This window comes from Argiope bruennichi, chromosome X2 (assembly GCF_947563725.1).
Source record: "Argiope bruennichi chromosome X2, qqArgBrue1.1, whole genome shotgun sequence".
Classification (NCBI taxonomy): Eukaryota; Metazoa; Arthropoda; class Arachnida; order Araneae; family Araneidae; genus Argiope; species Argiope bruennichi.
In genome coordinates this window covers 34,918,541-34,945,389 of record NC_079163.1, presented here as the reverse complement: position 1 = coordinate 34,945,389, position 26,849 = coordinate 34,918,541, and the positions used below count along the sequence as shown (strand labels likewise).

The 26,849-nt window shown below is 28.3% G+C and overlaps 1 protein-coding gene across 2 annotated transcripts in view; it reads left to right on the top strand.

Annotated features, from left to right (window-relative positions):
- LOC129960507 (synaptogenesis protein syg-2-like) overlaps positions 1-26,849 on the top strand; it is a 250,103-nt gene that overhangs the window by 172,826 nt on the left and 50,428 nt on the right. For both annotated transcript variants that reach the window (XM_056073983.1, XM_056073982.1), the window contains exon 6: positions 9,121-9,266. In XM_056073983.1, the coding sequence (XP_055929958.1) occupies positions 9,121-9,266 (146 nt within the window). The remainder of the gene's footprint in view (positions 1-9,120; positions 9,267-26,849) is intronic.

The following is a 26,849-nucleotide window of genomic DNA, read 5'->3' as shown; positions in this document are numbered from 1 at the left end:
CCAGATAGTAACTCAGTTGTAATGGAAACTACCTTTGACTTCCAGCTTGCTGAGAGGAATTTTATTTTTAGTTGCAACGTACCCATATTGTTATTCATCTGAGTAATCGGAAAGACTTTCATTAAAAAACACACTATATAAAAAGTATAGGTTGTCATTTTCTGAACTATTTATCAAAAACATGTCATTTTTTGGACTACATCGGGTTTGTTACAGCAAACGCAGTTGAAGCATTTATTGCTCACATCGCGTTTGTTTCTGCAAATGCAGTTGAAGCATTTGTTGCTCACATCGCGTATGTTTCTGCAAATGCGGTTCAAGCATTTGTTGCCTGCATCGCGTTTGTTGTGATCGCAGCTGCTGCTGCGCACATCGCATATGTTTCTCACATAATTTGCGAATAATAATTTCTAGATATGTCTTCTCTTATATGAGCAGCGTGTAGTTTATTTATTCTCGCTTATCACTCCTAGCCCAACCGACCTTTCTGTTTCCGTTCACACGTTTTATCATACTTCTATTTTTAAGGATCTACATTTTTGAATGATAAGTATATTTCCAACCTTTTGAATAAGTGATTGAACTTCTTGCTTAGGTTTCAAACACACTTTTATAGCTTCAATGGATGAATTCGCTCTAGGATTAGACGGCTTGGATGGTTGAATTAAAACTTTCCAAACAATCTGATCTTTTAGACCAACTAGGTTCGAATTTAGTATATGTTTTTGGTGATAATGAACGGTAACTACTATACCGTTTTGTAATAGTCGTTACATTCCAGAAACTATAAAAGTTCGAATACAAATCAATTACTTTTAGTTTCATGAAAATTTCTGCGTTGTAAAATCCTAATTAAAATTGCTGAGACATCCAAGTACCTGTTTAATCGTTGGACAAAGTCAGTCTGGTAAAATATCATTGTTGCGGAAAATTCTAGAAAACAATAGTTATGATAAGGGCTTAGATAAAATAAAATGGTGCTAAGCGTGTAGTTCTCCTTGGTTTTTAGAAGAACCAGCCATGAATGTATTCATGGTCTTCCTGAAGACTACACAGGAACAGATATAATAATTATCGATGATTTTATGCAACATTTAAATAACAAAATTGTAGAATTATTTACTTCGGTTTCACACCACTGTAATATAAGTGTAATTTTAATTTTACAAAACTTGATAAATGTAAAGTTATTAGTTTAAGCGATATATTAGCTTGAACTCTCACTATATAATGCCATTTTAAAAGTCAAGAGATATGAGCCAAATTCATTGCTTTGGTAGGCAACTCTACCCAGGAAATTCGAAATTAGTGGTGGATGCATATAAAAAGGCGGCAGAGAAACCATTTACTTATTTAGTATTTGACCTCCATCCCCTAACGAAAAAGGAATACAGATTACGTGACAGTTTGTTTCCAGATAGCAGTGGTATATATTGCGTATAAAGACCAAAATGATGAAACAGTTGAAGAACTATTCATTTTTACATTTATTATCAGTAGTTTCTCCAAAATAAAGAATAACACTTCTGCAAAATGTAGACACATCCCAAATACTGTCAATATGTGAACGTGCTTGCAGATAATATTCCTGTGAATGTGAAAAAAATTGCAAAATATAAAAAAGTATCAGACAAATTGCTGATCGATCAATTTGTATTAAACAAAAGAAAAAAAAATTTTGGTGAATCAAACCGGAGAATTTTTATAACTAATACTTCCAGTGACTATTTAGCTGAGATGGTAGGTCGAGATATTGGTAACAGGATCTGAGATAATAAAATAAATAAATACATATGAAACAGAACAATTCTAGTTTTATTTATCGCTTCTTGAAAACATATATAAAGGATATGCTTCACTTTATGCTTCATTATGTACGTGATTTCATATATATGTGAATGTTTTAAATAGTAGGTCAAATGAAAGAGTTTATCAACATCAGATTTTAAATCGAAATCATGAAATCAGTGCTAATGTAGTGAATAAAAACTCTTTATATTCTTTTTATGATAAATAATTTATATTAGAAAATGGAATTGATTGTATCTCATATGAACTCTATTCTCTATCAAATGATGATAGTACTGCTGAGGAAAATAAAACTAATATGTTAATGAATTTTGTTAAACAATTTGTCTTTATGTTACTTGCTCAATAAATATTTTCCCCCTTTTCAATGTTCTCTTTTTATTTTAGTGACTCTCTCTTATCCGCTCTCTTCATTTAATTTTTTATCTAAATCACTAGATAGATTCAATTTTATTTATCATTGGATTCAACATGTTTCTTCTAAGCCAAATATGAAAAAAATTAAATTAAACTAAATTACTTTCATAGATTTTTAATATATTTAGTCATATATAGAATTTTTACCATAAAAAACGAAGTTCTGCTTTTTTATAGAAAAACTGCCAGAACCAAAAAAGAAAAATATCCACAGAAATTTATATAAGCCAGAATTAAATCAGTCAGTAAATCACTGACCGAAATGAAAAGTGAAGAATTCATGGACATTTTCCTAGCAGGCTATTTTCCTTTAAATTAAACATTTATAAAGATTCGTTTAACAAAAGTTTGCTTCAGAATATTATCGACTTTTGTCTTTATTTGCTTTGAAATATATTCTTATAAAAAAAGTAATATTACTCAAAATAATACAAAAAAATATATAAACAACTACTTAATTAATTTGCTTTCAAAACAGATGATTTATTTATGCTTTACACTAAGAAATAATCTTTAGAACTAACAGGATATCAAAATCGGAAGCGGATATATGAGTGGATATCTTTCGAGTACTCTGACGCCTTGGCATAAAAATAATAACCGGATAAGTAATTTCCTGTACAAGCGTGAATTTCCTGCTTCTGAAGTTTCAATGTGTATAAAAACATCTTTTATAAAAAGACAATTTGAAAAGACCTTTGTTTTACACTGAAAAAAGCAATATTTCTTTTTTCGTTTGTATAAAGAATTTCAAATCACTAAAATATTTCATTAAAACAAGAGATTTTCTTTTTTAATATAAACAGAAACGATACTAACACACAGATTTCATAGAAAAAATAAGATACGCTAAAATAATAAGATATAAATAAGTATTACATAGTCAGAATCATCCAATGATTTTAAACTAAGCTGTGTTGAAACTAAAACGTGGTCAAGACATTTATTTAGGTGCCAGAAGCTGACGCTTCGATTACATTGTGAGAAGCATATGCGATCGCGGCAATCGCAACAAACGCGATGTAGACAACAAAGTCTTCAACTGCATTTGCAGAAACAAAGCGATGTAGTCCAAAAAAATGACATGTTTTTGACAAATAGTCCAGAAGATAACAACCTATACTATTAATATATGCTTGTGTCACTTCTAAGAATAATTATAAATGGTTTATTTACAAAAAAAAAAAAATACAAGCATTATCTTTTCTAATTACTGAGGAGAAAATACGTATAAATTCTTTTTCGAAAAAATAAAAACAAAACGTTGTCTCCAACTTAACATCATTTCCAAAGCAGAAAACCACACAGCACGCATTCCCCAAAACATTAGAATTTCGTACGAGCAAAGAATTAGTTAAAAAAGTAACTAATAGTATATGAGAACAAAAATTGCAACTACTATTTAATGAAGTTTATGAATCAACCACAAGATCAGTTGAAAGACGAAAATCAGTTTTCAACAAAAGGAATTTATAATTATATATGTCATAAATCTTCAAAAAAAACAAAGGTAGATTTCTTTAAATTGTTCAGAATAGAAGAAGATTTTCAATGATGGAAAAAAGGGTTGCCAAGAGTATTTATATCAAAAATACATTTATATCTTGTTGGATATGAACTAATACGATTTATAGAAAACTTTCAGTTCGAAGTTGAAGAATACTGGCATTCTATAATTTCGGTTTCTCCAGGTAATATTTCGCACATATTGCCGCATTGAAAAGAGGCAATCGATTCTCCATGGCCGAATGGTCATAGCACTGGTTTCTTAATCAAGAGATCGTAAGTTCGAATCCCGATATAGACAATGCGATTCACAGTCTGTGTAAATATTTAATTCCTTGATTTTATGTTTTCCTTTATTTCATGTTCCAGAAGATTCTGGACATTTGTTTAATTTACCAGACAAGTGTTCTGGATTTTTCTTACTGTCTCCAGAAAAGTATTCTGGAACTTTCCCTGCTAGTATAAAAGCAGAAGATCTGTCAGTCACTGTGTTCTCAGTTCAGAGTTGAGTTAATAAATTGCTTTAGCTCTACTTCTGTTTATCATTGCGTTCTACACTAAAGAACCTACGTGACAATATTAAATCGTTGAATTTCTCATCTGTGCTTTGTATTTTTTAATATTAATAACAAAAGTATATATTTTAAGTTTTCTTTCAGTTAAAATTTGTTACATGTTAAAAAAATAAAATAGTTGCATCAAAATGAATAAAATTTCAGATAAAATTGTCTTTCCAAATGTTTTGAGATATAAAAAATGTAGCAATTTTATAAGTCCGTCAAAAAATTATAACAAATCCAAGCTCTTTTAATGCTATAAAAGTCTACAAAAGTTAAAAGTCAAGGAAAAATGTCATTTGATACGAAAGAATGTCTTCTCTAAAAATATGTAAATTGCTTTCGCAAAAAAAAGACATCTTCAAATTTATATTTGCATCATTTTCGCATTTTACAATTGTAAAACCTATTTTTTTTCATTTTTAACAGATTCTATATAATGAGAAATTCTCGGAAATAAAATGTTACATAAATTGACACAAAGTAATAGCAGATATACGAAAAAAATATAATTTTGTGTTGTTTCAATATATGTAAACATATAGGTCATATTAATACTTATTTTTGCTAAACTTTTCAATTTAGTCGTTAATACGGAAACTTTACTGTAAGGGCAATTAGTTCTTTTTTTATATTTACTTTTATTATCAACTAAACTAAATAAGAATTTAAATCTATGCTTTTTTTATGTTTAATTACAAATAAATAATAGATAAGTAGTATTTTCGAAGGATATTGTTTAACATAATGAAAAATGCTTAATACGCTTAGCAATTAATATTAATAAAACATGCTTAAATTAAAAGTTTTTAGAGCAGTTGAAAAATAAAAGTGCATTTTCTAGAAACATACTGTTGATTTGCAAGTTCACGTCTCCAACAATCGTTATTTAAGATAATTTTTAAGGATATTTTATACATAATCTTTCTTTGCCAGAAAGTGTATTAACTAAAAAAAATAGCTATTGAAAAGTTTAAATGCTATTTAAAAAAAGGGTAATTTGTAAAAGGGTTTGCTTTTGTATTTTATTCAATAATGTTTTAAATTATTCATATATTACACTCTATGTAAATTTGTACTTTGTACAAAATTTTACTTCTGTACTTTTATAATTAAATAAAAATCTCACAAATAATTTTCTATTTATCCCAAATGAAATTTCGCTTGAAATGCAATTGGAATAGAATCTGCAACATGCATGGATTTTTTCTCTTTACTTCAGCATTTAATTTTAAAACAAAAACTGTATAATCTAAAGCAATTTGAAAGACGTGCTATGATTTACATACCATTTTAACAATTTTTCAGTCCTGCAAGAAATTTATTTTGTTGAAGCAAAGATGCCCCCCTCTCCCCCCCCAAATAAAAACCCTGCAAATATCATAATGTTTTAAAAGCTTTTGGTTATTATCGCATATCATAAAAAAATATTTGACGGACATGGATAATATTCTGAATAGTGATGTTTCAGGTTTTGCTTCTTTGATTGGCATAAAAATTTCGGAGTTTCTATAAAAAATTTACTAATGAGTTTTTAAAAATCAAAAATGTAAAATATGCTTTCGTATTTTTAAATATGCATTATATTTTTGTTGTTTGTAGAGTATTTTAATGCATAGAGGAATTATTTTCAAAATTTCATTATATATTGAAATATACTGAAAAAAAAGGAAACTATCATTTAATATTATGAATTCAAATTTTCAATAACTTATAACTCATAAACAGTTTATTAAAAATTACAAATTGTTGTATGTATATGAGCTATTTTAATCTAAGAAATTCAGATATGTATTCGAAATTGGGTGTCGCTGTTTGAAAAAATTGAATTTGTGTAAATCTACATATGCAGCTGACCCCTTGCATGTAGAAATGTTTCATACACTCATAGAAAGCATATTTCTACAGCGGCATGCACTTACAGTTTTAGTGTGCGGTAATTAGTCCTGAAATAAAGAACAATATTTGGACGCATTCTCAGACTGACTATACACTGTCTTAGTTCCTACATAATATTTTTTATAACAAGTACCATCATTTCCTACGTAGTATTTTTTTTTATTACAAATATAATCATTTCCTACATAATATTTTTTTTATTACAAATATAATCATTTCCTACATAATATTTTTTTTGTTACAAATATAATCATTTCCTATATAATATATTTTCTTCATTACAAGTATAATAATTTTCTACATAATATTTTTTTTTTCTTTATTAAAAATATAATCATGGTTAAACAGCCGTAGTCTAACCTACAGCAAAATAAAAATGAAATATTTCTGTGCTAATATTTTACTGAAAATCAAATATGCAGGATTTTTTTTCCTTTAAGAGTTTTAAAGAAAACTGTTTAACTTTCAGTTAATTAATGATTATATTTATCAGAAATTTAGTTTTGATGCAGAATCTATAATGCAAATGCACAGTTCTATAATTAAAATTTGATATAATACTTAAATAATGGTACGTACTCGTTCCTGATCGTCAGTTACCGCAATCACGTGTTCATGATCGTCTGTTAATGCAGAAATGTCGAAAACTCAGAACTACTAGCTTTCATATATATTAAAGGATTTTAATCCTGGGGTAGATTTCTCTCACAGACGATATGTTAGTGCAAACGAATAAGGTTGATTAGTCCCTGTTGCTACCTTCCCACAATTGCAACAATGCATTTTTTAGTACTAGGATGATTCTTAGAGTCAATAGAGCGTAGATGTAGGTATATCTAGCAGAGCATAGATCTTAAGACCAGAATGATCTCTCAACTACACTAGCATCTTCATTTCCAAAGTTATAATTTAGCAGGTGAACCTTGGATCGTTTCTACTATGATTAGCAGGTCTAAATGACCATGAGTAAATACAAAAAACATTTTATGAAATAGTTTTACTTGAAACGTAATTTTGCGTCCGTAGAAAATTTCGTTGAGACAGGTGGATTAGTTTATCTGAAATATAATAAAATACGAACTTATTCTAATCATATTTGCATTTACATATTTATTTTATTTACATTTACCTTTTTAAAAATTTATTCTCAAAATCATCTTGATGAAATATTCTCTTTCAAAAAGAAAATGCAAAGAAAGAAAATATTCAAATCAATAGTAAAAATTCTTGACAGCTTCGAGGTAAAAGTCATTTAACATCCCAACGTATTGATTGGCACCAGAACTCGGTGCTAAAAGTTGACTAAAATGTAAAATGGAAGTTTATTTATGATGCTTTTAAGATAAACATATATTTTTACTCAGTGATGGTCTGAATCAGGTTAATGAAGAGAAACTAAGATTAATGAAGGTATTAAAAGGCGTCGATGACTAAATTGATTCAAAATGAAAAATTACTTCTGCCATGTCAGATATATTTAAAAGGGAAAAATCTAACAAGTGCGAGTAAAGTCTGCGTCGCTTTCAGTATTTTATACTACCTTCGCAGTCTATCATGAAATCTGGATGTTCAAATACCGGAAAATAATAATTTTGAAAGGAAAATTAATGACTTTTGAAAATGTGAATTTTTACATTCGTGCAGTTCGTACTTTCTTCGATTTTACTAGAATGACTTTATTCAAAAAGACACTTCCTTTAAAAAAAATCAAAATTATTATTCATCTGAAATTCTTTTCGCGAATTTTACTAGAAACTTTTAAAGAAATCCGTGAATTTCATTGATCAAGTCAATTTAAAACTAAATGTCAGATGGTCGGCGGTTCGATATTTCTGGATGTATAAAAAGACTTCAAGAATCACTAAATATTATTAATAATATTAATAATAAAGAATTTTAATTTTTCAAAACCAATTTATTAATTATTCAGTCTGCATATAGCAATGAAATAGGTTATTTCGTACATTTTATGTTTTATTTAAATAAACATAGCAGCTTTTTCACTGAAATATTTTTAACATAGCAAACAATTTTTATGTTTTAACATAATGTTTCTATAATTTAGCGTCATATGGTTATCTCTTTTTTAATTTAATATTCTTTTAACATTTCATCAGATTTTTTGCTTAGAAACTAAAAAAAAAAATTTATAATTTATTTAGAAACTTAAAAAAATTAATAAAAAAACATTAGTTAAATAATTAATAAACACATTAATTAAATATTAAAAAAACACTTAATTGGTAATTGATAAATAATTAATTGAATAATTAATAAAAACCCTTAATTGGAAAATTAATAAACATTAATTAAATAATTAATTGAAAAATTAATAAAAACCCTTAACTGGAAAATTAATAAACATTAATTAAATAATTAATAAAAATTAATTGAAAAATTTATAAGCAGTAATTAAATAATTAATCAAAAATAATTGAATGATTAATAAACAATAATTAAATAATTAATAAAAAATAATTTATAATAAAATAAACTATAAAAAATATTTATCTTCATACTTCTTCATTTTTTACTTCATCGTAAATTGGTCGTAACTGTATTTTAAATCTTAAAAATATCCAAGAATGATAACTTTTTTGAAAATGATTTAAATCTGCTGTAGAAGACATTTTCTTTCTCAGCGAAATTCTTTAGTAAGGCTAACAATAATCTCAAGAACCCATCTCTGACAAAATCAATATTTAAATAAATTAATTCCACTGCTACCGATTTATTGAGGTACCTGAAGTGTCCTTCAGTTATTTAAATTGAAAACGCAAAATCGCTTTGAGATGTCTGAGTTGAAGACTCTTTGGAAATTCTTTCTCCCAGTAACTCTAGAAGTTTTACTTATCATTCATAAAAAGAGATTTATTTCTTCAATGTTAAGAAGATATTTACAGTCATTAGCGAAAATATTATTTATTTTTAGTTCCCCATGTGCCTCCAGGACTTGAAGGACCAAGTATTACAGGAAGTGTGTCTCGATATTATGTGGGTGATACTGTAGATGTAAACTGCTCTTCTGCAAGATCTTTGGAACCAGCCCAACTACAATGGTTCGTTAACGACAATGAGGTAAGCATTTCTTTTCTCTATGTTTTTATTATTTTCAATTGTGACGAGCGTATAATGAAAGCAGCGAATTATGGCAATCTGGTTTATCCGGAAGATGTATAAGAAAAGAAAGTTTATTTGAATATATTTTATGGATATTTTAAATATTATTAATGTCAACTTATTACTATTATAGCAAGATTTTTAATATTTAAATCATAAGCATCTTCAAATCTAAAATTAGATTATAATTATTAAGAAAATCTGAGTTTCTATTAAAACAGTTAAAAACTCTTGACTATACGACATTTTATTATAACTAGGGAATATGTAGGATAACATTTTAAATGGAATTTAGATTTGATTATGCCTACAATTGTAGCCATTTAATATTTTCCAAATAAAATAATTCGACATAATTGTTATCTCTCTGGGTGTTTTTTTAACATGAAAAATTATTAAAATAATGGATTATCCACATTATTATGTCAGCTAAATATTTTCAATGTTTTTGCTTTACTATAGAATAAAATAACCAAAGTAAGACAAAATCTGATAAAATTTTGTATCAATTTATAATTTTAACAGAACTAGATTTCATATGATCAATTTTAACAGATAGAAGTATACCACATTTATAAATTCCGTAATGTGCCTATCATTTATAGCTAGTATCATAATTTGCCAATAGTCGTTTTATATCAGATTTTTGCTGACAAACGCAATCATCTACCAAGCCAGGTACGACTTTCTACAAGTGCCACAGTTCTACTGAGTGGGATAATGCTGCCAGTCGCAGTCATACTTTTATTTCGATGTATCTAATATGGAAGTTTGATATCTTATTAGAAAATTTTAAAGAAAATTGATCTACGAAAACTCTCATTGCTATTTTGAAATGATACTGTTCTTTGGTTGAATCTTAATTTTAGAATTGCAGTCAAATACATGCTTTAATATTTCAAGAACATTGGTCATTAATCCTCATTTCACTTTCCACGATGCCAGGTATTGAATATATTCTTTATAGTGTTCATACAAAGATAATTACGTATAAGCAACTATGCAGGTAGTGAATGTGGAAAACTTTCTAAAACTAAATAAAGTATCTTGCGTCTAACAGATAAGCAATTATAAAATGAGATTAAAAATACTTCAACCATTTATTCTTTTGTAAATGGCATTGATTGAAGATATGTCAAAGATACACTCACATGAAATTATCCCATTATCGTCCCTTTTCTTTATAATATTTCTGAAAATTTACATTTTAATAATTTCTTACGCTATTCAGGTTCGTTATAAGGACAAAACTTTTATTCTAATCTCAAATCTGATTCTAAGTTTTTAAATTTTATTGAGTATGCTGATGAAATTAAGTCACACATTGATTTAATTTCTTAAATATGTAAATAGGTACAAGTCCGATACAATATATCAAATATTCATTTATGGGTAACTCACAGAAGAATATACAAACTAATTGCAATAGTGCGAAAAACACTTGGCATTTTAAAAAATAAAACCTTATAACTTAATGTAAATCTTAATATTGATTCTTCACTAGAAATCCTGTTTGACCTCTACCTTTGTTTAGATTCTCTAATATTTTTGAACGAATGCAGGAAAAGATTGTTGCCAAGGTCATCAGTTTTTCAGTGAATGTGTGGAAGACCTCAATCTCTGTACAATTACTAAATATATTTTATCCATGACTTGCACATCTTTAAAGAATATAGATTTTGACTCCCGCAGAATTTCTGGATATATTTCTAGTTAATTAAACTAATTAAAATTCATTACAATTTAGAAATTGCTCGGTAGAAACAAAGTATAGGTCTTTCTTTAATAAATCGCTTCTCGAACTGTACTTTATATGACACGTCCGGTGCTCATTTCAAGGCAGTGAGTTGAAATGATCATGGATTTTGATGTTTTCCTTTTTGATAGATCGGAACCAAAATTTGTGACATTCCTACAGTTGTCGGGTCTAGATCAATTTATTTATCTGTCTTTTGCTTTTATTTATAATCTGTGTATTTTCTGTAGGCGGTTTAAAGTCACATTTTCTACCTCGTTATTGGTTGTCTGGTACCAGTAACGCGGTAGAAAATGTGACCTTCAACCGCCCACAGAAAATGCACAGACTACAGGCACGGTCGATCTAAACTCACCACATATCAAATTCATTCCTTCTAGTCGATCATAAACTGGCAGGCAGAATATACAAATTGACACATAGTCAATTGATCGATGGATTTTGTTCTAGGTTGCATACAGATCTAAAATTATAATAGAAAAACCACCTACTTGAGTTCATGTATTCAACTGGTGGCATTGAAAACATCCAAGCCAGTAGGAGAAAGACCTAACTGACGAAGTTCTTTAATGTGATTCCACTTTCACTTCTTATCACTTTCGTTCGCAAGGTGGTAATATGGTTTTCGTATCACTTTGACGAAGTGGATACTAGGCTCTATGTTTATCATGAAACATATCTTTCATTTTTATTTCTTAGAACTGTTATATATAACTGAAAAGGAAAACAACACAGCCGACAAAATGTGAACTTATGCTGGAAACACTAATGGATTTTGGAATACTTTAAGAAGCCACTGAATTTTACAAACATACAAGATAAATAAAAATGAAGACCTGTAGAGCAGAATCTAACTCTTTGTTGTAAAGACCACTTATCAAATTTATTCCGTCTAGACGTTTGTGAACAAGCAACATATATATTTCTAAAAAACAGTTTTTCCGGATTAAGCTATGTCAAAAACATTTACAAAACTCTTGAGGTTTTATTCTTTTTTTGCCAATTATAATATATTGTATGCTCGTGTGTCAGAAAATAAAAAGTATTGAATTTATCTGCATACTTGGAGAAGGAAACAATTATTGTTCTGACTTCGAAATAAGAGAAGAGAACTAAATTTTTGATGTACTTCTTATGTATGAAGTTTTTCGATTTTTTTATCCATTGAATTCTCCTTTACCGGAAAGTTAAGCACATACGATTATTTCTTTCAAAAGTATGCTTTATGGTGAATTTCAAAGTATTTGTTCCATTATTTAATGAGAAAACCTTTTGGAAAATACTCTTAGAAACTGAGGGAGGCCTTAAATAAATACTACTCATATTTGTCTAAATTGATACATTTACTTAAAAAGTTTATTATATGCATCATAAAATCAAGTAGCTTCTAAAAATATTTTAATTTGCAGTTCATATGAATATACGCAGTAAAACCACTAAATCCATGCAGTAAAACCCTTTAAAACCATTATCTGAGAACTCATATAGTCTTCAATGTAAACAATGTTTAAAAACTGAAGTGACACAAGTTTACTGTTAGTTTTTAGATTGTGACCAGATACTTCGCAATTCTTTCTGTCATTTAGTTATGAAGTTGTAGACTGTCGTTTCATATCTTAATAATTATAATCTTTAACAACTCGGCATGTATATTTCATAAGTAGACTACTATTAAAAATTTTTGACAGCCTAAGTGAAAATAAATGTTATTTCGCTTGTTATCAAGGAAATTCTTACCTGCTTTTTACAACTACAAATCTAGGCAAAAAATTGTTAGATTTTACACATCAAACTGTATAAAATGATCGATTTCCTTCGTCGAAATATCTTTAGAACACTCTGGATTTTAATTTGATTATAATTAAAATTAAAACCACCTTTGATTTTAGGGCAAAAATAACATTACGATTAATTTTCTATTATTACCAAATCTTTATTTTAACTATTCATTTTAGATATCTCTAAGAATTAGTGCAGTTGAGCTTCGCAAATAGAATCAATTATATTAATTGAAATAAAGAGTCAATTATATGAATTGAAATAAATCTTTACAGAAATGAGTTTTCTTAGTAAATATTTATTTAAAGATGTATTTCTCTTTAAAGTTATATATTTAACAATTTCAATATCTCTGCTTTGTATAGTTGAAATTTTGAATACTAAGGTAAATTCTCATTTACTTTGATTTACATTCGCTTTCAGCAACAAAACAGCATAATACTTTAAATATTTTTGGCAATTGCTGATGGATTTTTGATTTATTTTTTATTGATTGATATACATCTAAATAATCCTTGCTTAAAATTTTAAATAAAAGGAACTGTTCACACATTTAGTTTTTAAGAACCTAGCCCGATTTAAATACAAACTCTTAATCGTTCATCTTAATTCGAGAAAACTAATATAATTATATATAAATAATTTTACATTATAGTTATATATACTCAAAAATTACTTTTAATACATTTGGTTTATTTCATTGCAAAGAAAATCAAATTCAAATACAAATTCATATACTGATGAAGAGAATGAGTCGTATGTTATATGTGTATTTTTCTCATCAAAAAAGCTTATTTTTTAAATTAATTTCACTTAATTTCTCTTTTAATTATTTTCCGAAATCAAATAATTTTAAAAAAATTTTCTTTTAATTATTTTTTCGAAATTTGCTTGACTATCATTAAATTCAGGAATTAATTAATGCATTTTTACATGTAGTTATATTTAAAAACGATTTATACTCGAGAGTGAGCTTTAATTTGACATATTTTTCAAGCGGATGAATAGCAGATTTATTCACGTTCTTAAGTTTATATTTTTTTTATAATTTTATTAGAATATATAACTACTTCCTGCATTTAATATTCATAATATATTTTTTAAATTCAAAATCCCAGTTCTCATTAAATTTAAAAACTTAGATAAGAAGTTTTAAAAATTTGTTCAATAACACACAGTGTGTTTATATTTTTAGAATGATTTTAGAGTTATTTATTTAATGTTTAAAATGTAAAGACTTTCTTTTTTAATGTTCGATATGATAGTCTTATTACAAATCGGTGTCATAATTTTCATGAATGAAGTAATTTTTGAAAAAAATTCTAAGTGTATTGATTTCTATCCTACCATTTTACCTAATCTATTAAGAATAGCATATCTCCGCTTGAAAAAAGCTTTTTCAACAAACCAAAGGCTTAATAATCCACAGGTGAAAGATCCGGGAACTTCGCAGGAATATGTAGAAATACCTGTATCCATTTTTTCAAAAAATACATTGTACTTTTCGAAGCATGATTTGCAGCTTTCGCTTAAGGAAGTTTAACTCTTTGAAAGTCATTGAGGTAAAAAAAAAATGGAATATCTTCTGTAAATATCAGACTTAAAACATTTCTTGAGTGAAGTTTATTTTACTAATTATTTTCGATTTCTCTTTGTAATCCATCTTTTACTGCCCTGTTAATTGTACAACCATGTTTGTACGAAATCCTTTACTGAACTGTTAATTGTATAATCATATTTGTACATTTTTTCTATTTATTTTCAATAGTAATTGGAACTATTTTTTCGCAATCTTTTCGGTAAGCGCATGCTTTATCAAGAATCACTTTATATTTCCATTTATTTCCTGTTAAATAGTTTTTTATACAGAGTCTACAAACTACTTTGCATTGAATCACATATCTCTGCAATAGCTGGTGAACATCTCGTATTTTAGCTTTTTAAATGGTGAAACTTGTTTATTATTTTATTTATTTTCATTACAATTGTATTAAAAAACTTTGCGATTGATTTGATAAATATTTGAAACAGTATATACCTTTCCGAATATATGTTTAGTATCTTCTTTCTATGAAGTAATGATTGATGTTATTTTTTTTTCTTTTCGATTAATAATTTTGAATACTTTGCATTTAGAAATTTTAATACCACGCTTTTCACAACGTCTTTGAATTACATAATAGAAACAATTCCCTTCGGAAGGAGTAAAATCTTATTTTTTAATCCACAGTTTACTTAAAGCAACATTTTAAAGGAAAAATAAATTAAAAAGTTGTTGACAATATTTTGCATTTCAAATAAAAACCAGTTGCCAGAAAATTTTATCCTAAAACATTCACTTTTTAAATTTCTTTATAGAAATCATTCTGAAAATGTGTAAAAGTCATGTGTAATACTTACTCTATGTAGTGTGTCATTCAAAACAAGATGTGTACTAGAACTACACATTGCCGACTTTTATTTAAAAATGCAATATCTTATGCACTTAATGGTACAAAATAATGGCGTAGCTCTACTTTTAAATAAGATTTATTTTTATTGTATTATGCATGTAATTTTAAAAACTATTAGTGTATTTTTTTTAAAAAAATCCAAATTTTTGGAAGGTTCCAACTTTTAAATAATTGAACAACCCTTTACGATGATGAAAACAATTTTATTGCAAACCACTTCTCTAATATGTTTATATACATATATTTATTCTCCAAAATTTTCAGTAGAGCTGATTTTGTTAGATATTTTGGTAAAACTTATAGCAAAAAAAAAAAAAAAATCTTATCATTGGATATGTTGCTATAGCTGCAATCATCGCATCTATATTTTCTATGTTATGACCGTTTTTAGCTCTATCTGTCTATAGCTTTTAAACTACTCGACATCAGAACGAAAAGCGTTCGAGTCATTTGATGACGGTAACTTGCCCTTTGCATAGCATTATTTTGAGAGAAAAAAACAAAAACAAAGCGAATAAAACTTTTACTATTTGAGCAAAAGAATAGTAGAACAAATATCTTCTTTAAATAGAAATTACTCCATGCCGGTAAAAAAATCATAAATAGACCAAAAAGTCAATTTAAGTTTATAAAGTAAAAAATAGTAAGTTTATAAAGTAATTTAAGTAAATAACAGAGTGAAAAAGTAATACAATAAGTTAGTAAAATACAATAAACTAGTCGATGAATTAAGAAATGATAAATACAAGAATAGAGTGAGTATAGAAATATATTTATTTCTTCAACTCTAAAAGTGGACCATACTACCATTTATAAACCATATATTTTTTAAGAAACCTAAAAAAATGCAATTCTTTTGAAGATATTAAACAGAAAGATTAAGTTTTTAATTCATTCCTTTCACTTTTCTAAAGTTTACACTCCAGACGATGCGATTAGTGTTATCGATTTCTGCCACACAGTACTCACTTTCATTCTTTTCAGGAAACGTTTCTGATGGTTTTTGAAAACGTCACGCTCTGTGAAAACTTGAGTTAAATAGAAGTTCCGTTTTGTTCTTTTCGTATCCAGTCTATCAAAATACATTCTAGTTTTCTTTTTTACTTTGGAAGAGTTTTTCCATCTCTCTTGCTATTTTTGTGCATAGCCATTTTCTTAATGTTGGTTTTTATTTGAGCCTTCGTCTCATGGAGGTAAATATCAACCTCAAGTTTCTTTATAGCTTGTTTCGCTTGTACATCGATTCTTTCATTCCCATGCTGCATTGTATAGGCTTTCACCTACCGCAGCTTTATTCCTTTGTTGCTACCTATAATTTTCCTCTTTATATTATTCAGCATCTGTTTTTCAAAGTTTTTTTTTCTTTAAGAGAGTGGAGAGTCATTTATGTGAATTTCGAGTCTGAAGCACGACATCAATATAAGGGTCCGTCAAAAAAAATGGACAAACAATTTTTAATATAACTTTATTAAAAATAAATAAATTAGCAAAATATAAAAAATCATAATAAGAGTAGACTTTTATTAATAAATAAATTTAATTGGTTTCAAAGTGGTCTCCATTTGCAGCGATGCAGAGGCATAAATGCTTATTGAAATCTTCAGCAATGGCCGCAAGTTTTCTACCTTCAATCTATAAGATTCTTGACGAAGCAATTGCTTTAGAGAGTCAAATCTTTTGTGTGGTTTTAGTGCAGACTCTAAACACAAAAATGAACCATACACTTTAATCTATTGGATTGAGATCTAGTGAGTAGGACACCCATTCTACAGATATCACGTCCGGGAAATACGCCTTGCATCATTTTTGTGTCTTTTTGGCCTGTGCACTTGTTCAGAGTCCAGTTTACATTCTCGAAGTGCTACTGGCCCATGGAAGTACAACAGCTCCTAGAATGTCCCGCTAGTACACTTTTTAATTTATTTTAACGTCCTTATCCGCAAAAACGAGAAGTGTTTTGCAGCTTGCTCAAATTCTTCCCCAGACCATGACCGATTTTGGATGTTGGCGATATTCAATAATTACCAAGGCGCTTGGAGCGTCTGCAGATCAGATCCTATCATTCCGGAAGTTATGAGCTTATTGGTAAGTTAAGAGCTTCTCATCAGTTAAAAGGGATCTCTCCCAGCTCTAACATGCGGCCCGTCTCAAAAGTTTTCGGCATCATTGGAGACGTGCGAGTTCGTTTTCTTTAGTGAGAAGCATACATTTTTGGAACTTGAAAAGCTTCAGTCCGAGCTCTCTTTTTGGCGTTCGCTGCCTTATCTCTAGCCATTTCACGATATATATTTCTCATGGGAACCCTCGCATTTCATTGAATTTGCTTTTTAGTGGCCTTACGATTATTGGAAATGTTTCTATTACATTTTCGTCCAATCCCTGGACATCGACCATCATTGCCAATTTCTTTAAAACTGCAGATTGCATGAGACACAATTTGGCGAGACACATTAAGAAAACAAACGGTTTCACACTGTCGTTTTCTTTGCTCTAAGATAGCAGATGTTTCACTTGACATTGTAAATAAGCCAAAAAACGGTATGTAAACTAAGATATATATTATAAAATATTTTATAATTGAAGTAATAGACAAAAAAATAAACCCAAATGAAAAAAAAAAAATTAACTTTTTTTTCTATGTTGCAATAACTTTGTCCGAGTTTTTTCGCTGCACTCTGTATTTTCAGTTTTATTGGAGTAATGGACGACAGATTTCATAGAAATAGCCTCAGACTAACAGACTGAATTATGGTTAGAAATTCTGTGAGCTCCAAAATCAATTTTATGTTCATTATTATAATGTACCAAAGCCTACATCTACAGAATTGTCAATCTAAGTACCATCAATACAAATAGTTTTTTCTTTGAGACATTAAATTAATCCCAGAAATTTTTTATGCATCCTTGATCCTACTTTTTTTAAAAACTCGAGATGGCTAGAGTTCATGAATTTTTCACTGATTTTGATACATTTAACTTTATTTGCTGTTTCCTTGAACATCTGCTCTTTGTTGTGAAGTGGTAGGCAACTATGTACTTAAAACGTGTAAAGTCTCATTTCAGTCTATCGGTACGTTTTGTAATAGATAGGAGTGGGTATATTTCAAGAAAGCTGTTTATAACTCGAAGGTTAGCACAAATCAAAATTTCAACACTATAATTTTTTTCGATAAATCTTGAATAAATTTCCTTTAAAATTTCACTACTTTAACTAATTTTCTATGGTTTTCAGAGAACCTAATGATTATTTATCGAATTTTGTTTTGCCATAAGTTGAAACTCATACTTGTGACAAAGACTAATCTAAGATATTTCAATTATTTTGTATTTAAACTTCTTATGACATCCAGAAGATTCCTAGAAAACAGGTAACATCGTTGCTTTGCTGAAACACTGTATATTTAGATTTGTTGTATATTTGGGTAAGTTAGGTTTAGATTTTACCCAACCTTCAAGCTTATTCAAAGCATTTCTATCTCTTTCTCTAAACTTGTATGAAGCAACCGCTTCAGCTAGAATTACGAAATCGTCCGCAAACACCTGGGTAAGTTTCCACCACTAGGATCATGTCTTTTTGATGCCTCTTTTGCTAAGATAGATGGATGTATTGATACCTCATTTGCTAAGACAGATGAATGTATTGATACCTCATTTGCTAAGACAGATGAATGTATTAGTCTTCAACTATAGCCCCGAGTGATTCTTCAGTTATAGTACCTTTCACTTCCATTTGGTAAGACAACAGATTTGTCTGTTTAGGAGTTTTTGAAAATGAAGAAAAAATTTTAGAACAAAATCCTTTTAGTAGATATGCAATGTTGTTATATTTAAAAGTATCAAAACATTATTGATATCTCTTGAAATAACACATTTTAACTAGATAATAACACATAATAACACGTTTAACTAACATAATAACACATTTTCTAATATTATGTCACTTTCTAATATGATTAGACTTGATGATTATCAGTTCTAAGTTGTTCCTGCCTCTTTGATTAGTTTGACTAAGATTCCGTGAAGAGCTTTTAGCAATGAAATCCGCAAAATTTACTAGTTTTTTTACTTCATTTTTTTAAAACACATTTTTTTAAAAAAATTAATGGTAATTATATGATTGTATAAATCACCACGCGATATATACAATCTGTATTAATTCCAGAGAAGCACTATTGTAGGTTTCTTGAGAAAGATGAAAAAATTCATATTCGTCTGATAAAGACGGCAGAGTGTGGATTCGTTAAAGGGAAATTTTATAAAAAAAGAAAAAAAAGCAGTGGGCAATCACGCCCATTTCCCAGATAACAGTAGAGCTTCTTTAATTACTATCATTAAACAGATTGATAGTTAACTTTCCTTCTCAAGAGTAAAATATTCTTATTGAAAGTGCTACAGCCACACTATCTACAATCGTGTTCTGTATCAAATCCCATTTTGAATATAGATATATTATTTCTGCATTTTTGATAGGAAGTTCAAAAGAAATTCGGTTTTTCTTCTGACCATTGTTTCCATAATTATAAGAGATGATCACATCTCCATTTTTTTTTTTTTTTTTGTAATTTTTTGTAATTTTTCTTGAAGTTAAAACATTTGTATCACTAGTTCTATATTATAAATTCTTTTATATTGCATCGTTGCCATTTTAAATTTAATTTTCTCTTCTTGAATTAAGTTAAAAATGAGTGTTCTAGAGAAATAATCGAATTATTAGAATTATTATTTTCATCTCACTTTTTTAAGGTACCTAATTTTGATGCAATTATTTTCTAATTCTTTATTCTAATTTTCTGCATTCCTTCCACCATGTTTGATTTTTTTAAGCTTTATTCTCTTGATTATTTTCAATTTTCATTCTTAGCCTTCTTCTTTTTTACCACCAGGCCGCGGTGGCCTGGTGGTAAGGTGTCGGCTACGGAACTGGAGAGTTTCAGGTTCGAGACCCGATTCCACCGAAGAACCGTCGTGTAAGCGGATCTGGTGTACGTTAAACGTATTCCCACTGGTGTGACGTGGTGTGGAGAGGGGGCTGCCAGCTCAAATGTCGTCCTCGTCATCTGACCGCGGTTCAAAATTACGAGGTCCATCCCAAAATAGCCTAGTGTTGCTTTAAAACGGGGCGTTATTATAACTAAACTAAACTAATGTTCTTTGTTTTTATTGGATATACTGGAATAAATTTATTTAACTTCTTTGCCTGCAGGTAGATCTAAAAGTATTCGACTTAGTTACATCTGAAAATGCCATAACTGATGTAAATTAACTTTTGTCGATATTTATATAAATATCTGCTCTTGCAACTTATTGCAGTAAGCTTAATCACTGATTGTTGCATAGATATAAAATCAACAATGCATTAAATGCATATCGTAGACTTTTTCTCCATTTTACCGTTTGGCTTATTTTAGATGTCTTTGAACTATTTTCAACAAAATAAAAACCCTTTTCCTTAGTCTCAAGGGCTGACGACAAAAAGTTTCATCTTCTTTTATGTCAAAACCAGATGTCTTTTCTTAAGTAGGAAATAAGCTCAGAATCAAAATTTTCAATGTCATTAATCCTTTAAGAGCTGAAACAAGAAGTAAAAGCTATTCAATTATAATTTTTTGCATTTTTAATCTGTAGAAGTTCTTGGATCTTGTGTATCTAATGTATTGCATCTAGTGTAAAATAGATCTTGGTGACAAATGTTTGTATGATAACAAGAGTATAAAAATACCTTTGTTTACCAATGGGAAATAAATGCTTGACTGCGTTTAATAGAAGTACGTGCATGTACCCAAAATATTTTTTATGTACCCAAATGATTTAGAATATTTTTATCAAATGATTGTGCAGCAGATAATAAGACTATCAAACTTAAAATTCTTCAGTGTCAATGAATAGATAATATCAGTAGGGTATCTGCTTGACGTATAATTTTATAATAACATAAGTATATTTCGGCAGATGTCAAGCAATAGCTTTGAACTCAAAACAGTAACCAAGTCATGCCAAATGTCACCAAATTTCGTACTGTATGATCGTTATGCAACTGTTAAAATTGAAGTGATTCAAATTCTACTGTTTTTAAGTTCGGGTAAGTGAAAATAATTTGAAAAAAAAAAGAATAAACATCGGAATTAAAGGTAATTTACTGTAAATGAATGTTAAGAAAGTCACAGATTCAGAATCGATTTAAAAGCTTATTATTTAAAAAATTAAAGAAAAATATCGTAATATGCTTTGAAAACATGAGAGTAAAATGTCAAATAAAATGAAAAAATAAGTATTTTAATCATGTCAGCTTTTCAGTAATTATTACGTTACAGTTAGACATATTTCTTTTAGAGTTTCTCTATTTAACAGCTATAGGGGAAAAAGAGAAATATTGAAATCTGGAAAGACTGAGACTTACAATATATTCTGTATTACCCATATGCAGACAAATTAACTACTTTGTGAAAAAATAACCAATTCATAATGCTTTTTATATTAATTTTTAATGCTATTTTATATTATAAAGAGAATTAATTACTTCTCTTAGAAAACAAAAAAACTACTTTACTTATTATTTTTTATTCATACTTTTGAAAAAATGTGTGATAAAGCTTTTTTGTGTAAATTTTCTGTAAACATACAATTTTTAATTTGCTATTATGGTAAGATCATGCATCTTCTTTAATTAAGACAACTTGCATTTGATGATGTTGCAGTTGAATTTTATGAGCTCTCAGGTTCAGGTGAAATTTTCTGTCTTGCATTTCTATATTTGGTGAAATTTTTTTAAATGAAAAAAGAATAAAAAGAACTAAATTTTTGTTTGCTGTGTAACTTACATTTTTCACTAATTGCGCCGACACAATACTTATCGCTGGAAAAAGCGGTACACGCATCAGGCGATGCGCAATGTTTATACACATGATGATGGATAATAATGAAATGAAAAAGAAGGCAGAATCCACGGAATATTCTTCCCGAAAATATAAATGTGTTCTCTCTGTGACTTCAAATAAATTTTACGGAATTCATTAATAATAATAATAATGTAATTTAATTTTCCAGCCTGTCAAAATGACTGATTTTGGTCAATGTAGATATAAAACATACATGTATCAGAAGCAAATAGGGAGAAAGGCAAATACAACTATTAATAATTGTACTTATACGATGAATAAAATGTCACATAAAATCCGAAAAATCTTCTAACATAAATTTTTCGAAACGAAATTAAAAAGTAGTCAGAAAGATTCCCTTGGGGAAACTAGAGGTATCTTTAGAAATTCTTCGGCAAGTTTCTTAGAATTTGTATCAAATTAATCATAAAAGTTTTATCTTTGTGGAAACGTGATTTTTTCAGCAGTAGAAAAGTGTTTCTACTTTTTCTGATCATAGTAAAAAATGTTTTTTAACAATATAGCAAAACGTTGAGTCGTCCCCATTTACAAGGAATAATCCATGGATTGAAAGCTCATAAAAAGCTATATCAAATACGAGTGCTATTATAATGAGTTTTTCCAGTTTTAATGGATAGCAGTCAGTTTGGATCAAGACAACAATAGCCAACGAAATAAAAAGGTTTTACTTCCTATAAATCAAATACGAAGGAATAAATTGAAATATCTCCACATTTTCCATTGTATTATAAAATTTTATTCATTTTATTTACTTACAGGTTTCGTACATTGAAAGGAAATATGAATTATCTCTTATTTCGCAAGAATATGTGCGTTTGCGAAAGATATTTCTATATTACTTTTCCTGCAAAACTCGAAATGCTTCTTGTTGTTGTTTCGCTGGCTCCGCACTTGTTTTCTCTAGCTTTAATTCTTATTTTTCACAAAAAAAAAAAAAAAAAAAATGAAAACTTTCTGAATTTAATTTTGTTTATTCCCATTGTAGTTGAAGCCTTGTTATGTTTATTTGTATCTATATAAATAAATGTTTTTTCAACTCCATTTGATAACATTATTCGATTTAAAAAAAACATGTTATCAAAATTGTCAATAAGTTTTCATATGATTGGAATAAAGGAAATTCTCTAATTAGCATAAAAATATTACTTAAAGGCCTTTTATTTATTTAAAATTCTGTAATTACTTACTGAAAATGGAAAACGCCTTCAGTAATAAATATTTCTTCGTATATCAAATCGTAATAAATACCAAGGTTTACTATCTGGAAAACTATAAAAATGTCGGACTAATTCTAAATAGCTGTAAAGTGTGTTGGTGTATATCGCCAATGATATAGGTACTGGGATGGAATGCTTACGTCACTTCTTGGAGAATTTAATAAATGCTATCATGTTCGGCCATTGGGTTCTGTTAAGGAAAGCGAAGTACCACTGGCTTATAAAACTCTAAAAGCCCCCAAATTAGCCAGAAACGGACTGTTGTTTCTCTGTGAGATTAATAGTTTTACACGTATAAAATTTCACATTTCCGGTCTTCAATTATCTTAAGAATTTTTCCTAAAATATATAATTAAAGACTTGAGACAGAAAGAAATGATTATCTTATTTTCACAACTTTCTTTTGCTTGGAACTATCTCTAAGAAATAATGTAACAATTGTTAGCATCGTCTAAATATTTTTTAAGTGTATTTTTTTTAAAAATTATTTACGACAATACTTTATTTGAGCAATATTAAATTGTATTTTCATATATGACTTCTTTTAATTTATATTAACAATTTTCTACAGAAATGGGAAATCATTAAATGAAATACTATTTATAACTATAACAACTTGCTGAAGATGGCATATAGATTAAACTTTTTTATGTAATGTAATACACATGTTGTTTGTATGACATTAGCCAGGGGCAAGATTTCTTTACATTTTATTTTTCATATCTAAAAAAAATAACACTGCTCACATCTTTTTAGGATCATTTCATGCCCAAATGATCGCCAACAAATGCAAAGTGAAAATTTGATTTTAAAATATTTTATGCTTGTTATCGCATTCTTACATCACAGCAATGTAAAACAGAACATTTAATATTTAAGTCATTTCCTTCATACATAAAATACGTCAAATGAAATGACTCCAGTGTTGGCATTTACTAAAATAATTTTTGAAAATTTATTTTTATTGAATTATATAATTGCAATCGATGTATGTAATAAATTAGCATTCTTAATATCTATATAAAGAATTATACAGTCTTCATTTTTATTAATTCTGTTAATCCTATTCAACGTTTAAACAATAAAGATATGAAGAAAATATGTTGAAAATCACAAATAAAAATTAGTATAGATCTGAATGGTTTATATTTGGCCATCTAGAATTTTCATTCTTCTAAAATATAGCAATAGTAGTAATTTAGCTGCAGAAATCGTAGCTAACTAATTTTTGGGTAAGTAGTTAACTATTTTAAATTTTATTCTTTAAAACAACGGCTGGTACTAGTTTGAAGATCAGGGTAAAGGTAAGAATTTTAAAATACAAAAAAGGTATTTAAATAATGGGATTTAAAGAATTAGTAATATATGAAAAGAAATTAAGGTAAGTCCATTTATTTAGAATAAAATATATGAAATATGTGCTTCCTTTACTGTTTTCAAATACAAATATATTTAAATATCTACTAATATTATCTGAATTTAATATATTTTTTTATTTTGTGAATTATTGAAAAAATTAATGGATTAATATAGTGCTAAACTAAACCGAGATTAAATCACTCTATATATTTGAAAGTTAAAAAAAACAATTGTAATCTTCTACAATTAAAATTCATTGAGCTATGAAATTTTTTTAAATTCCCATTTTAGGCAATTATTATAGCCAAAGGTATCCAGAGCGTTATTATGGGACGTTATTATCATATAAAGACTGAAATCATATATCAACATGTAATTAGATTTAGATTTTATTCCCTGACATAAGGATATATTAATGCTTACTTATTTGCTTAGAAGAGATTTATTATGTCCTAATTTTTAACCATGTTATTCTATCCATTGCAAAAAATAATTCTGGGATAAATTCAATTTTTTTTTTTGGTTTTATTATTATGAACTGATCTTGTAAAAGGAGAAAACAATTAAGTTTACTCAGTGAACTAATTAATGATAAATTTAGAAGTGAGAAAAATGCTTATCGGTGATCAATCAAAACAAAAGTTTGAAGGATTTAAAATAATGATATAATGATTTCACCCAGCTGTGCCTTATCAGTATGTGAATTTAATGATAGGTGTAAAAACCTGAAGTCTATGAGAAGAAACGCAAGTGTTATTCTATGACCAAGGCCCAACCGTTCACATATAAGCTATGATCTGTTAGTCAAAATGGGAATAATTCGACCTTACACCATTGGATACATTCATTATCATCGCAGAAGCACTTTGGCGAGAAATAAGGTTGAGTCCTAATGGCTATCACAGGCCGAGGTAACTGCCCTTCCCGTAGGAGGTATGTCCCATCATCGGAATGGAAGTAACTCACCGACACGCCATTACTTTACCCACCAGAGTGGCAAGAGAAACCTATCACACAGGGATCTGCTCACTTCTCACGTTTAGGGTACCCCCGGTGGATCAAATATCAAGGGTTAATTTACCTTAGAATACTGACTGTGAAATATATTTCTACTTAATTATAGGCAAATTTGAACACTTTCTTAACATTATTTCAAGAGAAAAATAATAAAATTTTCAAAAATTGAAAATAATGTTTAATTACATTTTGAGCTTCTGCTGTATATTTAATAAGATAGCTACACAACTATTAAAATGTTGCAGCATGTTTTAATTTAAATAATAACTCCATATACATTTGTTTTATTGAATAATAAATTGTAAAAATCAAAACTTCAATATTTAAATATTCTTCACATTTTAAGTGGTGTCTAAATACATGTGAATTTTTTTAAAGGAAAATTTCGAATTTCAAAAAAAAAAAAAATAATACTTATTTTATCAAACAGTATTTGTTTTGTTTCAGGTATTAAAATTGAGCACGAATTATTCCTTACAAAATACAGAAAATTATATGTTAGAATATTTCACCCATAAAGAGACACAAACATCTTTTATTGAGAAAAAATTCATATCAAAAATACAAAATAGACATTTTTAGTAGAAAATCCTCTTAACCTACAACAAAATAGGCACCTCGAGCAGTAGTAGTAATATTTGGGGCGGAATATGGAAGAGTACTTTAATTGGGTCATTTTTCCTCTATTGTACATCAACATCTTCTAAATGTGAGGCTATTTTATCCGAACCATTATCTGTTTATTTGGTGCAGTAAGTATGGTTTATGGAAGCATTTGTCAAGAATGTGGTTTTAGCATGATGGGACAAATAGCGTCAACCACATAATTTTCTTACAAATACATTTGGAAACATCATCAGTGGATACAGATGTCAGTGTGAATGGCTCTCAAAATCATCGTATCTAAGTCGATTAAATTATTAACTTAACCTATTTAAGTCCAACAAAGAGAATCTACGAATAAAGCGGATTTGATACACCGTATCACCATGGTTCGAGAGCTGGTGTACCAACAAATTAGCATGAGTAAGAAAAATGTGCTTTTCTGGCGAGTTTCTGCATTT